The sequence below is a fragment of the Indicator indicator genome, chromosome 37, assembly GCF_027791375.1.
Source record: "Indicator indicator isolate 239-I01 chromosome 37, UM_Iind_1.1, whole genome shotgun sequence".
NCBI lineage: Eukaryota > Metazoa > Chordata > Aves > Piciformes > Indicatoridae > Indicator > Indicator indicator.
The window spans coordinates 1,068,457-1,082,541 of record NC_072046.1 but is presented as its reverse complement, the minus strand read 5'-3'; the positions used below and the strand labels follow the sequence as shown (position 1 = coordinate 1,082,541).

At 45.9% G+C, this 14,085-nt stretch overlaps 1 protein-coding gene across 1 annotated transcript; it reads right to left on the bottom strand.

The window, feature by feature from the left end:
* Positions 1–6,255: 6,255 nt before the first annotated feature.
* HOXB3 (homeobox B3) lies at positions 6,256–8,994 on the bottom strand. Its single transcript, XM_054396417.1, has 3 exons — positions 8,568–8,994; positions 7,117–7,153; positions 6,256–7,009 (listed from the first exon to the last, which is right to left on the bottom strand). Exons 1-3 carry the CDS (start codon positions 8,992–8,994, stop codon positions 6,256–6,258), a joined length of 1,218 nt encoding a protein of 405 aa, XP_054252392.1.
* Positions 8,995–14,085: the final 5,091 nt, after the last annotated feature.

Below are 14,085 nucleotides of genomic sequence, written 5' to 3'. Positions count from 1 at the left end.
GGCTTTTCCAGGGCCCAGGGTTTAAAAAGCGGGAGGGGAAGAGGAGGAGGGAAGGGGGGAAGGTGGGGAGGAGGGAAAAGGAGGAGGAGGAAGGGGGAGAGGGGAAGAAATCTGAGGGCCTCAGTTTTTATGGCAGTGATGATGATGGTTCTCGGGCTTTTTATAATTGTTATATTGCTGATAATACAGGCGGATGGGGACCTTGCTCTATTAAACTCCAGACTGGGGCGAAATTGCAGCCAATTCCTGGTCACGTGGGCCAGCCCTGGCCAATAGCAGGCGGGGCCTGCTGGCAAACAGAAAGCTTTATTTTCTTTAATTGATTAAAAAAAAAAAAAAACACCCAAACGACGGAAGATCCCTAAGAAAAGCCTCTAAACCACACAGCCACCCCCGACCGCCATCGCCCCTTGGATGGCTTCAGGCTGGTGGGGCCGGAGGGCTACAGGCAGGGAGCTGCTGCTTCTCCCTGCCTGTCCTGCCTGGTCCTGACTGCCTCTGCCTGTCCCTATCTGTCCCTGTTTGTCCTACCTGGTCCTGCCTGGCCTGACTGTTCCTTCCTCTCTTGCCTGTCCCTGCCTGTCCTGTCTTCCCTGCCTTCCCTGCCTCTTCTTTCCCACCCTGCCTGTCCCTGCCTGCTCTCCCTGTCCCTGCTTGCCCTGTCTGTTCTGCCTGTGCTGACTGTCCCTGCCTGCTGCTACCTCACTCCCTGCTCTGCCCGCACTCCCTGCCCTGCTTTTACCCTGTCTGCTCTTCCTACTCTACCTTCCCCCTCTATCCCTGCCTTCCCTGCCTGGTGCCTCCCACCCTGCCCGTGCCGGGCTGCTCCAGACGCCCTCGCTGAGCTCCCAAAAGTTCGTACCCCCGCGGGAGGGGGACAGGCGTGGGAAAAGAGGTTTTGCCCCCTCCGACGTCCCCACTGGCATTCAAGGAAGCATAGCCGGGACGAGCTCTGGGCTGCCCGGGTGTGTTTGCACATCCCACCTTTCCTGCGGGATTTGGGAAATTCCAGGCAGCAGGAAGGCTTGGGTCTGGGTTTGGATGTGAGCACTTAGGAAATCAAGTGAACTTCCGAGTCAAGTGCAGCCTCATTTACCTGATTAAACGACTTTTAGAGAATCTTACTACTCCCAGAGACAGGCTTAATGGATTCTTTACACTCTCCTAAAACCCAAACATGTTTTAAGGTCACAAATATCTTTGAAATCCCATTTCTTCTTTCCCATCTTTTTTTTTCTTCCTCCCCACCTTTTTTTTTCTTCCTCCCACTGCCAACAAATAGCACCACTTCCAGAGTTTACAAAACAAGTAAATAACATTTCTCAGGAAGTTGTGGGTTGTTTTTTTTTTAATTTCTTCCTTTTAGAGTCTGAGTTTTCACAGCTCCACACCCCCTCCCCCCCCCAAAAAAAAAAAGAAGTGAGAAACGATCAATCTTTTTCTCGAAAGACTTTTGACAGCTCAGGCCTAACTCCCTCAGCAAAGAAATTTTGCTTTTGCCAAAGAGTTGCTTAAAACAAAAGAGATTTTGAAAGTTTATTCCCAGGGTTTGAATTTGGGAAGTCTGGGAAACTAAAATTCTGGGGAGGGGAGTGAAAAATAATCAGCAGAATGGCAGCGTGGTTGGTTGGGAGATTGTTCAAGCTCCACTTCTCCCATTTTGCAGCAGGGAGGGACTGGGCAGGCTGCATTCACGCAGGGAGAAGCCTGGAAACTTTTGTCAGTCCAAGCATCTGTGTGTGGGTGGTGAAGGTTTCTGAGGAGCACAGAACGCATCTAAAGCCAAGGAGCAAGCTCAGAGAGGAAAATAATAAAGCATTTACAAAATGCAGATCGACTGAAGGGAGAATTCCCCAAAATATTTTCTGCCTGCTTATTGGAATCAGCATCGAGCACCTCAACCTCAGCAGAGCAGGGTGGATGTAAACATGAATATTTTCATTTTGATAATTTTTTGCTGGTTTGGATTAAAGTGGGGTTTTTGGGGGGTCTCAGGCTTTGTCATGACCTGCTGGTTCCTCCTTTTTAAAGGACAGAGAGGTTCACTGAGGAGCAAAAGGAAAATCTTTCCAACCAATTCCGACAGTTCTGGTAGGTTTTGCTGATATTGAAGTTGCAAGGAAAAAAATAAGAAGAAAAAAAAAGAGAGAAAAGAAGAAGAATTAAAGGAGGAGAGGGTGAAGAAAAAGGAAAAAGAAGGGGAAAAGGAAGGAAAAATAAAAAATAATAGAAGTAACAAAGAGAAAAAAGAAGCTCTGGGGGAAGGAGAGATTTTTCCCACGCACCACACAGAGGAACAAGGGGAAAAAAAGATCTCCCTGCTCAAGGGGAAAGGCAAATACATCCAAAGGGTTAGTGAATGACAGAGAAATGCACTAACTGTAAGACAAACCCAGGCCTGCTGCTTGAATGCAGCAGCACAAATCAAACCCTGGATGCTGTAGGAGAAGGAGCCTGTGGAAACACTGCAAGCATCACACTCTGAGCCTTGGAATTACCTTCTTTTTTTTTTTTTTTCCCTGATTTTTAACCAATTCCTGGTACAAACCTCAGCAACATGGCGACAGGGATGCAGGAGGACAAAATCTATTCAGCAAGGGGTGGTGGAGGGAAAAATATCCCACCCCAAACACAAGCCCTTGTTCTCTGAGCTGATCCCAGCCTCCACGCTTTTATGCTTTTAAGTGATAGTATCCCCAAAGGGGGAATTATTCTCTGCATGGACAGGCATCACCCAACCCCATCCTGGGGAGAAATAATCCAAGCCCTTGTCTCCTTCTCACACCGTTATTTATGGTGGCGCCAAGGTTATAATTATTAACCTGGAACTTCATTTATTAAGAGAGCTCAGGGATGGAAAGAAGCTCGGCATCATTTCTCACGGAAAGCTTTCTCCACTCCACCTTTTTTATCCCTGTGGCCTTACCCAGGCACCTAGGGATGGCCCTGGAAGTGCACACAGGTGGATAAAACACACACAGACACACACTCCTTATTTCTACAGCCCAGCCTATTTTTTTTCAGTACCATTTCCAGCCTTGTCACCCTTTTTTCCCAATAACAATCCAAATCCCCACTTTTCTCTCCTCCAAAAGGGACTTCCCCCCTCTTGATCAGCCCCTGAAATTGAGTATTTTGATCCTGATGAGTACTTTCCAAGCCTTTTCTCCCCAAAACAATCCAAATCCCCCTTTCCTCTCCTGAGTACTTGTCCAAGCCTTTTCCACCTTTTCTCCACACAACAATCCAAATCCCCCTTTCCTTTCCTGAGTACTTGCCCAAACCTTTCCCCCCTTTTCTCCATACAACAATCCAAATCCCCCCTTCCCCTCCTCCAAAAGGGACTTTTTCCCTCTTGCTCAAGACCCAGGAATTTAACATTTTGAGCCTGATGAGTTCTTTTCCAAACCTTTCCTCCCTTTTCTCCCCACAACAATCCAAATCCCCCTTTCCTCTCCTGAGTACTTGTCCAAGCCTTTCCCCCCTTTCCTCTCCTAAGTACTTGTCCAAGCCTTTTCCTCCTTTTCTCCCACAACAATCCAAACCTCTTTCCTCTCCTCCAAAAGAGAACTTTCCCCCTCTTGATCAGCCCTAGAAATAGAACATTTTGAGCCTGCTGAGCAGTCCACCCCCTTCCCACAACCATAAAACTTTTATCACCCCTTGCTGCTTTGAGATAAGTTTTCTTAGGGGCTTTAGACCGTAAAAAGCAAATTATTCACAGTTTTATCCCATCTGCTTGTGCTGCTGGGGGTGGTGGTGGTGGATTCTCTCCCTTTCCCTTCTGCTGGTGATGGGGCTTTTTCTTTTTTTTTTTCTTTTTTTTTTCCCTTTTCAGAACGATTTTAGAGGCATGTGTGGGTCTGGGGGTTTGTGTGCACATGTATGTGGGTGTGCACATGTATTTAATAATCCTTATTTATAAGTAAAATAATTATTTATAAACAATTTAGTTTCTCTTTACTTTAAGCTTCCTGCATGGAATCCCTGGCTCTTTTTTTTCCCTTCTTTTTTTATTTGTTTTTCCTTTTCCCTCCCCCTTTTTTACCCCCTTCCCCCCCCACCTTTTTTTCCCCTGATTACTCCTTTTCCTTTGTTTTCAATTTTTTTTTTCTCTTTTCCCATTCCCTCCCCCCCCACTTTCTGATTAATCCTTTTCCTTTGTTTTCATTTACGGCCCAATAGCAACCCGACCCCAGCACCACGTGATCCCCCTTTGTGGCCGCAGCCGCGTAGAGACCGCGCAGGAACCCGCGCAGGGGGTATCCCAGCCCTTTTTTGGCCCGAATCCTGAAGTTTTCACCCCAGAAACCCCAGCCACGAAGCCTGGACTATGCTGAAGGATCCTTCCCGCCCCCCCTGCCTTTTCTCCACTGTTTTTCCCACACACAGAGATTTTTTTTTTCCCCATTTTGCCTTGAAATCCGACTGCTAGGACAAGGTAAAATTGATAACAGAAAGTTTATTCAAGAATTGCTCAACAGACAACCCTTCAGCGAGGAAATAAAATCGAACTACCGTAGGAACAAAGAAAGATACTCCAAAGAGGAGGAGGAAGGAGGGGAGGGGTGGGGGAGAAGGAGGTGAGGTGGGAGGGAAGGATTCTCTATAGTTCTTCTAATTCAGGACTATACAATTACAGTCGGGTTCTGCTCTCATGCCTCCAGTAGAACTAATTACATTATCCATAAGTACGAAGGTAACATAAAACTACTGCTCCTCCTAAATTACAATAACTAAAAGAAGCTCGTTGTACAACGACAAGGAAACACAATGTCCTCTGTAACAAGTAAATACTAACCAAAAAAAAAAAATTACCATTTGTTTCTTTTTTTTTTTTCAGCTTTTTTCTTTCTTCTTTTCTTCCTTTTTTTTTTCTCTCCTAAATTTCCCTCGTATAAATACACAATATTGGGGATAAATAATACCCAAAAAAAAAAAATTAATAAACAAAACTGAAAGACAAAAAAAATTCCAAAAAATTTCCAAAAAAAAAAAAAAAAGGAAAAATATTTTAAACTGGCTTATAACCAATAAATATATCTGAATGTTCACCAGAACACACACCAATTGAAGGACTTTTCGACTGAACTGGACAAAAAGCCCTTCAAAGTTGTTTTTCATACCCATTATATGTAAACTCTAAGTGCAACAAAGATGCCCAGACAAGGAAGCATGAGCAAATAGGAGAGATCCCTTCACTTCTGCTTCCATTGGAGGACATTCCATGTGTTCAAAGATACCCTGTTTTCACGTAAGGTCAAGAGAAGAGGAGGAAAGAAGCGTGTAGGACTTCCAAGTCTTTAAGATTGCTTTGCTGTTAAGGAACCCTAAGGGAAAAACCACCCCCAAAACCACAACAAAAATTAAACGAAACACCCAAAACCCAACATCCCGGCAGCGTCGAGTGGAGATTTCATCTCATCAGAGGCAAAGATGGGGAAATATCCAAACCTGTCAACATTTTCTTCCTCTCTTTGGACTGCTCTTAGTGTCAGGAGGTTTTAGACATACCAAACCTTTTTCTTTTTTTTTTCTTTTCTTTTTTTTCCCAACCTTTTTGCAATTCTCATCCTAATTTCTTCAATTATTATTCTTTTTGAGAGGAGAGGCAAGGTCTGGAGGGGAAGAGTGTGAATCCCAAGCGTTGGCAGGTATGTATATTTGCAGTTGACATGGGGGTTGGTGGGGAGTTATTCAGTGAAACTCCTCTGAAGGCTGGAAAAGGAAGCGCCAGATTCCTCTTGGGAAGGAGCTGGAGAAGAGAGTGGTTTGCTCATGGACCTCTTTTGATTGAATATGTAGACACACGTGCATGGTAGGTAGATGGAGAGGCACCAACTGTCAAGACTTGGCTGGTTGACTTCTCCTTTCCAGTGTCCCAAGAATTAGCAGTGCTGACCTGTACTTGGTTTGGAAATGAAGGATGTTGCTGCTTAAAATCTGCTGATTTCCCACAAAACTACCCCAAACCCGTTTCAGAAGCATTTGTGTTGAAACATGGGAGGTATTATCTCTTCAGAGAGAGAGCTGCTGTTGGCAGCAGATACAGAAATGGTTGGAAATTGTGCCTAAGAAGCCCCAAAAATACAAACAGCAAGCACAACGCCCTGGTAGCAATCACCCTGACAAAGAAAGAAAGGAAGAAAACTGTTCAACACAAATGTTCCTGAAGCCCATCCTGCCCTCTTCCCTTCTCCTAGGCCCCACAGTAGGGGTCCCATCCGCTTCACCTGAGCCTGCCCCTGCTCCCTATCACAGGTGGGTCAGCTTGGGAGCCTCTTGGATTCTGCCCTGAGAAGAAGCGTGGTGCGTGGAAAGGTCCGTGTAGGTGGGGTGGGTCTCACACGGTCCGTGGTGCTGGCTTGGGGGCATCTGAGGAGGCCCATTGTAGTCCATGTTGGCAGCCTGGTGGTGTGGCAGATGATTGAGGCCGTAAAGGGATGGGCCAGAGGTGGGCATAGAATCCACATAGTTACCTCCAACATAGACGGGGCTGCCCTGCATGGTGGGAGTCCCGTAGGCCACCCCATTCCCTTGTAAGACGTGGGGGTCGTACTCGGGGGCGGTGTTGGCATACTTCTGTTGGGAAGGGCAGCCTTTGATGGGGTTTTGGTAGTTAGTTGACATGGCATAGGCATTTTGGTGGGGTTTGTTGAAGGAAGGCGGTGAGGGGGCGTCATAGTTACTGCTCATGGTGTGCAAGGCGTTCATAAACCCAGCTGAGGATTGCATGGGCTGGGGAGGGCTGCCGGTGGGAGAAGGCCCTCCAGAAGAAGACCCCATGCCTTTCGACTTCTGATCCTTCTTGTATTTCATCCTCCTGTTCTGAAACCAGATCTTGATCTGCCTCTCGCTGAGGTTCAGCAGGTTGGCCATCTCCACGCGCCGAGGTCTACACAGGTAGCGGTTGAAGTGGAATTCCTTCTCCAGTTCCACCAGCTGAGCACTGGTGTAGGCTGTTCGGGCTCTCTTGGAGGCCGAGGAGCCTGGAGGGCTTTTCTCACCACTGCAGGTTTCTGCTGGCCACGAAATGAAATGAAAGCTAATTACTTACATGCAGAAATTGAATGCATCGTTTCTTAATAAATCCTGGAACAGGCATATGGGCTCGACCCCCCACCACCACCACCACCACCCCCCTCCTCTTTTCCTTCACCCCTTCACATTAGCCTGCACTCCATAATCATGTCATTTATTAAGAGTTCTGTTCTCCAAAGCTGCCCCTGCTTTATGAAAATTTGATCATGTCATGGAGAAAAGGATTCCAGGGCCATTTATTTAGGAGTCGATTATTTCCAACAGATAATTTGGAGAAAATAATATTTGGCAGGGAGGGAGGGAGGGTGGACAGGGAGGGGGAACCACTGCAAAGCCAATTAACACCAACACCAGGTCAGCACGGGGAGGTGTTTTGTTCCTGGCTCTTGTGTTGGTGCATCACAAATATTCCTGTGTGCATTGCTCAGCACCAAACCCCATCAGCACCTGCCTTTTGGTGAGATAAACACAAATTAAACAGATAAATTATAGTAAGGTGGAGTCAGGCATGTGCCACAAAGTTTACACGAAGCTATTTGTCAGAGTAGTGATATATCCACACTGATTTTCCTTCTTGGTGGTGTTAGAGGGATGTGCACAGCAGGGCATACATCTGTTGGAGAACATGCTCTCTGTATGCACACCCCCAACCCAAGCACCATGTTGATTGCTCTGCCTGGATGCAGGGAGGTGAGAAGAATCATGGAATCACAGAATCATAAAGTCATAGAATCATAAAATCATAGACTCAGAATCATAGAATCAAAGACTCAGAATCATAGAATCAGCATCATAGAATCATGGAATCACAGAATCATAGGATTATAGGATCACAGAAGTATAGAATTGCTTTGCTTGGAAAAGACCTCTTAAGATCATCAAGTCCAACCATCAACCCAACACCACCATGCCCACTAAACCACGTTTAGAGAGAGAACAAGGGCTCTGCTTTAGCCTTGCTTCATTGAGTGGTAGATGCATGTTTTCACGTCTCTGTGCACACAACCTCCTTGTTGTTAGTTCCCTGTGGTGGTCTGGGTACGTTTAAAAGAAACCCAAAATAACCCAAATGTGTTCAGACAGTGCTGTAGGCTGCACAGCCTGGCCAGGGCATGAGAATTCATAGATTCATAGAATGGTTTGGGTTGGAAGGAACCTTGAAGATGGTCTTGTTCCAACCCCCCTGCCATGGGCAGGGACACCTCCCTTTAGCCCAGGTTGCTCAAGGCCTCATCCAGCCTGGCCTTGAACAGCTTCAGGGAGGGGGCATCAACAACCTGCCTGGGCTGCTCCAATGTCACATCACCCTCACTGTAAAGAATTTCTTTCTAACATCCAGCATAAATCTCCCCTCCTCAAGCAGGAATGGCAATCTTGGGGGTTGTGCCTAGCACCAGGATCCTCTCTGGACCCTCTCCATTTCTCCCCTCCCTCCCAACAAGACCACTCTGACCAGTGACTCTGTTACCTTGCTGATGGGGGGGGATGGGGTGGGTTACAAAAGCAGAGCAGTGTACCTGTGCTGGGGGAGCTGTTTTTCTGTTTGGAGTTTTGCCTCGATTCTTTCATCCAGGGGAAAATCTGCTTGGTGAGGCTGGCGTTTGCACTGAGGTTGGCTTTGCTGGGGACAGTTTTACTGCTTCCCGACTGGTTATTGCTGTTGCTACTGGTGCTGTTGGTGGCAGGGTTTGGGGGTGGTGAGACTGGGGGAGGCGGATGGTGCTCCTGGGGCAAACTTGGACGCATGCAGCTCCCGTTCAGGTCTTTACTTTTTGCGTGTGGGGTTGTGTTGCCAAGAGACTGGAGGGAGCAGGCGGACCTCTGGTAGTCGTTCTCCACGTGGGATGCCGTCTGGAAGGGCTGCTGGGGACCCTCGTAAGCAAACCCATTGGCACCCCCGTAGGAGTAACCCCCAAAGAGCGTGGAGCTGTCGTAGTAAGTCGTCTTCTGCATCTCTGGGACTCCCCAAAAGGATTTTTCCGGCTACCAGGGTCTTGACACCCCTATGGCAGAACATTGGCACCCCAAGGCCACGTGACAGGCCGTTTCCAGCTGTCTATTGGAAGCTGACCTGAAAGGTTAGGAGAAAACACACAATAATAGTACCCAGCCTATGAATCCATCTTGGAGCCTGAAAGGCCCATGACATGAATAGGGTCCCGCAGAACAGGGTGAACAGATGCTTGGAGCAGATTTCATCCTGTGTGCAGCTTAAGAAGGCTCAGCAAATGTTACAGTGCAAAAGTCTTGAGCTGATTTGGAGGAGGGGGTTAGGTTTTGGGGTTTTTTTTCTGGTTGGTTTGGTGGTGGGTGGGTTGGCTGGTTGGTTATTTGCACCTTTTTATTCCTTAGAAGAGAGCAGCCAGGATGTCTAAGCACACACATGCTCTATAAGCACACGTGGTTTCATCAGCATACATCTATTGGCTTCTGTATTTAGCTATTACACATCAATGCACCCCCATATCACCCCTATAGATGTGTAAGAGCACCTAGACGTCTCAGGTACAGGCACACACATCCATGTGCAGATAACACAGAGAATTAATCTAAACAGAAGAACACAGAACAGATAATTGCCAGCTACAAGCATGAAAGGAATCAGTCTTGCTTTCTTACCCCTGACCTCTTCACACCACCCATTCACACACAGGAAAACCAGCAAAGCATTATACCACCAGAAATTAAAGCTTTGCTAACTTTATTACAAGGGTCTCTGTCCAAAAATATTTGGGGCTTTTAGCCTGAAAGCAGCAAATCTTTTATGCAGGTAACAGTGTCCTGGCACAGTCAGCTCTATTTGCTGTTGGCACAGGGATTCCCAGCACCTTTGAAATTCATTTGGATATATATTTTAAGCAGATTTAAGCAATGGCATGAATTCAGCAATGTGCTTTCCTTGGACTGTTTGTTGGTCTCTCTCTTTCTAGTAGCACAGGTTGTTGGTTAGGAAACATCCCTCCACCACTGCCTGCACTGCTTTGTACTCCTCGGGCACGAATCTGCAACTACCACTGGCAAAATGTGATTCCAAACCCAGCTGAGTTGCTGTTGTGGGGTTTTGGTTTGGTTTGATTTAGGTTTTGGTTGTTTGGGGTTTTTTTGCCCTTAGAAAACAAACACATCAGCAGGCCATTTGCTCTTAACTTTCTACCCCTGTGATTTTTTTCAACCTTCTTCTTTCCTTCAATATAAGCTCCAAAATTCTAAAAAACTAGGTCCAAACCCTCAAATTACAAATAAAACCTTCCTTTTTTTTTTCCTTCCTTTTTTTTTTAATGTATTGTCTGTCTGGCCTATTCAGTTTTTCTTATTTTTATTTCGCTTCATCTTTTTCTTTCTATTTTTATTTTTCTTCCTCTTTCCCCTTTTTTCTTTTTGTCTCTTTTTCTTTTCTCTTTTTCTTTTCCTTCTCTTTTTCTCCTTCACTTTTTCTTTCTCTTTTTCTTTCTCTTTCACTTTTTCTTTCTCTTTCACTTTTTTCCTCTTTCTCTCTTTTTTCTTTCTTTCACTTTTTCTTTCTCTTTCACTTTTTCCCCTCTTTCCTCTCTTTTGCTTTCTCTTTCTCTTTTCTCAAAGCATAAACTTCCTCCCCCATAAAAACAGAGCAGAAAGACCCTTAGAAATGCTAAATCTACCCTGCCCTAAGAATAATCTGCAGATTATTTATGTAACGACCCATCTTGCACCTCGCAGATACTAAAAAGGTCGAGCTCTGAGCTCTCTGCAGCTCCGAGTTTTGCAAGGAGCCACTCTGCATTCTGCTTTGGAATTGATAGCCCTTGTGTGTTTAATTGTATCTCTTGTATATTTCATTTTATCTGGGCTCTTTCATTCCCTTAAAATAAAACAAAACAAACTCACTGCAGATAAAGTCCAACGCGATATTTCCAAGGGATTGGGGTGGGGTGGGGGGAGAGGGGGGAAGGAGGGGGTGGTGGTGTAACAGAAGCCACAACTCAACGATAAATAACAACTTGGGTTTTTTTTTTTTTCTCCCCCCTTCCCTGACTGCTGTGTTCTGTCATGTCACATGAAGCCAGCCCTAGACACTATGCCCACGAAGGGACTGCTTGGCTTTTATTTTTATTATTTTTTTCTTAACAGTGATTAAATCCTTTCTGCATTCCCCAATCTGTATTGTATCTTCCACGGAGATGTATTATTGTCTTCCAGCCGGGGTGATATCCTGGCTGGGAGTTTTTTATCCTCATTTGGTTTCCTCCCCATGATAAATATGTCTTATTAAAAAGTAGACTCCACTACCCGAGCTGTGAATTAATTAGCAAACAGCAGCGCCTTTATTATGAATAGCTTTCCTGCAAATATCTATGAGGGCAGAGGTGGGAATTTCTCCAAGGCCTGTCTGCCACAGGAAAAAAAAATAATTAAAAAAAAAAAATCCACAACAAACCAAACCCAAACCAGTACCGAGCTGAGAGGCTCAGCTAGAGCAGCTAAAAATAACAGCGATGAGGGTTTTTTGGTTGGTTTTGGTTTGGTTTTTCTCTTGTTGTTGTTGTTTAAACGTCCATAAAATAAATTTACAACCCTCTTCTCCCAAAAGCTCGCTGGCTTGTGGCTTCCACAGAAGGTTTTGCTTTGTACCTCATCTCTCAGCGCCTCACAAATGCTGCTCATTTATCTTCACCCAGGACGGCCGCGATCCTAATTATTTACTCCAAGGAATTGTTTAACCCCCCTCCCAGAAAAAAAAAAAAAATCAGAGGCAGAATAATAAATATTCGATTATCTCCTGTTCCAATTAAACCCGGGAAGGATCCGCTTGCTCCTTTTTTTTTTTTTTTTTTTTTTCGGAGGGGAGGTTTTTTTCATCCCGTTCCAAGTTTCACTTTGCAAGGAGCGGTAACATTTAAATCACAAACTCTTCGCCTGGCAACTTCGGAGGGTGAGGATTTAGGGAGGTTGAAATGAAAACCCCTCCCCGAAAAAAAATTATAAACAATAAATAAATCAGAGGAAAGTGCGGAGAGGGGAAAAAAATAAAAAGGCGGGGGAGGCTACGAGGAGAAGAAAAAAAAAATTCAAAATAATCAGGCAGTCGGAAAAAAAAAAAACAACAACGGAATCTAAGGCAAAGGGATTCTGCTGCAAAGCCATCCCCTCCATGTTGGAAATCCTAAATTCCCAACCTGAGTGTGTTTATGAAGAAGAGCAGCATCTTTCCCCTCCCCCTGCCCCCCTCTCAAGGTAGATTTCCCACAACCAGCCAAACCGGGCAGAGCCCCGCTTTTTATTTAAATTATTATTAATAATAAATATTCTAAACCTGCCCTTAACAATAGGTCGGCCGCTTAAGGAAAGAGCTCAAATCCCAGTCACTGCCTTTGCGGTGGATCTGCCTGCAAAATAAGAGACACATTCCTAAAATTTCCCTTTTCCCTCCCCCCACAAGCCAGCTTCACCCCAACCAGAACTCCCCACTTGTAAGACGAAGAAAGAAAAGGGGGGTGGGGGGTAGGGGGGGGGGAGAAAAAGGGCCCTGGGTGAGGGCTGCAAAAGAGTCTCTGCGTGGAAGGAAGCTTAAAGCTTGTGAACTCTTCTTGAACCGAGATTGGAGTCATATGGTCATAAATCATTGGGACATATACTCCGCCATTCACAAAGTGATAGCCTATTTGAGTCCGGCTTACCTTAGTCTCTGACGAGCCAAGCACAGGCAGACATAATATATTTTCACATCCAGCATCCACGCAATCAATAAGCAAGGAATGATTCCCCCCCCGCTCAGCTCCAACCCCCTCCTTCCTTTAAAAACGTTCAAGGAATCAACGCCAGGCGAAAAATCCAGCATATGCGTATCTATAGGTATATATATATATAAATATATTTTTTAAAAAGGAAAAAAAAGCCAAAACAGAGGGGGAGGGGGTTCAGCCAGTGGAGCTTTCAGTTACGGCAGCTCAGATTGTCTTTCTGTCTCCGTTTGGGAAGAGAGAAGAGGAGGAAAAAAAAAAATCCAACCCCGACAACCAACAACAAGGGAAAAAAAATCGAGATGCTTTCCAGCTTCCGAGATGTGCAAGGGGAAAAAAAAAAACCACGAAGGCTTTAAGTGGCCAAACCTTGAGATTCTGGTTGCCCTCTAGCCTGGTAGGCGCTGCTCAGTGATAACAATGGCCTCTGCTTTAGTACGGCAAAGGGGAAGAAGGGAAAGGAGAAGGGAGAAAAAAAAAGAAAGAAAGAAAAGCTGAACACAACCCCCCCCCCCTCCTCCTCTTCCCCTCTTTTAACTATGCAATGCTTGGCTGGGATGAAAATAATAACGAAAAGAATCCAGCCTAAGGAGGGGGGGGGGGGGGAAATGGGTGAGGTAAAGAGAGGATGGTGGGGTGATGAGGGAGAGGCAGGGGGGGAGGGGGGAGAAGAAAAAAAGCCGAGGGGATATTTAAAACTAAAGATTTGGGTTAGGATTGTAGGGCAAAATGAGCCTCCCAAACAGCGTCACTAGTGAAAAATTATGCTAATTGCAACCGCGGTGGACAGAGGCCTAGGCAGAGAGATGGCAAAGCTTTTGCCTTTGATTCACGTGTTTAACAATTAGGTGTCAATTTATGCTAATAAACCGTTTCAACATAGTCGTAGTGTGGCCCCCACACACACACTCCCTCCTCTCCCCTTTCCGCGCCGGCCAGCGCTGTTCTTTCAATAGCTGCAGCTTTGCCTCCCCACGCGCCCCCCCCCCCGCCCTAAACCCTTCAGCCGCGTTTGGCTCCTTGCAAAGCACACACACCCCCCCCTCACCCCATATCAAACTCACTTTTTTTTTCGGGGTGGTGGGGGGGAGCCACCGGGATTTGCAAAAATGGAGGAGAGTAAGAGCAGGAATCTCTCGTGTTGCAACTCCGCAGCCCCGCGGAACTTCGGAATAAAGTTGGAACGTCCCAATGTCTGGGAGCTCCTGGGGATCCCCCCCACCCCCCGCTGAAGACAAGATGTAGATTTGAGACCGGAGGGGGGGTGTGTTAAATCACCCCCGAGGGAGGCTAAAACATCGAGGTGATGGATAATAAAGCTGATTAT

Excerpts from the sequence above, each read along its gene's own strand:
- HOXB3 (XM_054396417.1), bottom strand. The coding sequence starts at position 8,994 with ATGCAGAAGACGACTTACTACGACAGCTCCACGCTCTTTGGGGGTTAC. Across the intron at positions 7,154-8,567 it reads CAAACAGAAAAACAGCTCCC|GAAAAGAGGAGGGGGGTGGT; the intron begins CCAGCACAGGTA and ends GAAGGGGTGAAG. Across the intron at positions 7,010-7,116 it reads GGTGGTGGTGGTGGTGGGGG|TGGTGAGAAAAGCCCTCCAG; the intron begins GTCGAGCCCATA and ends AGAAACCTGCAG.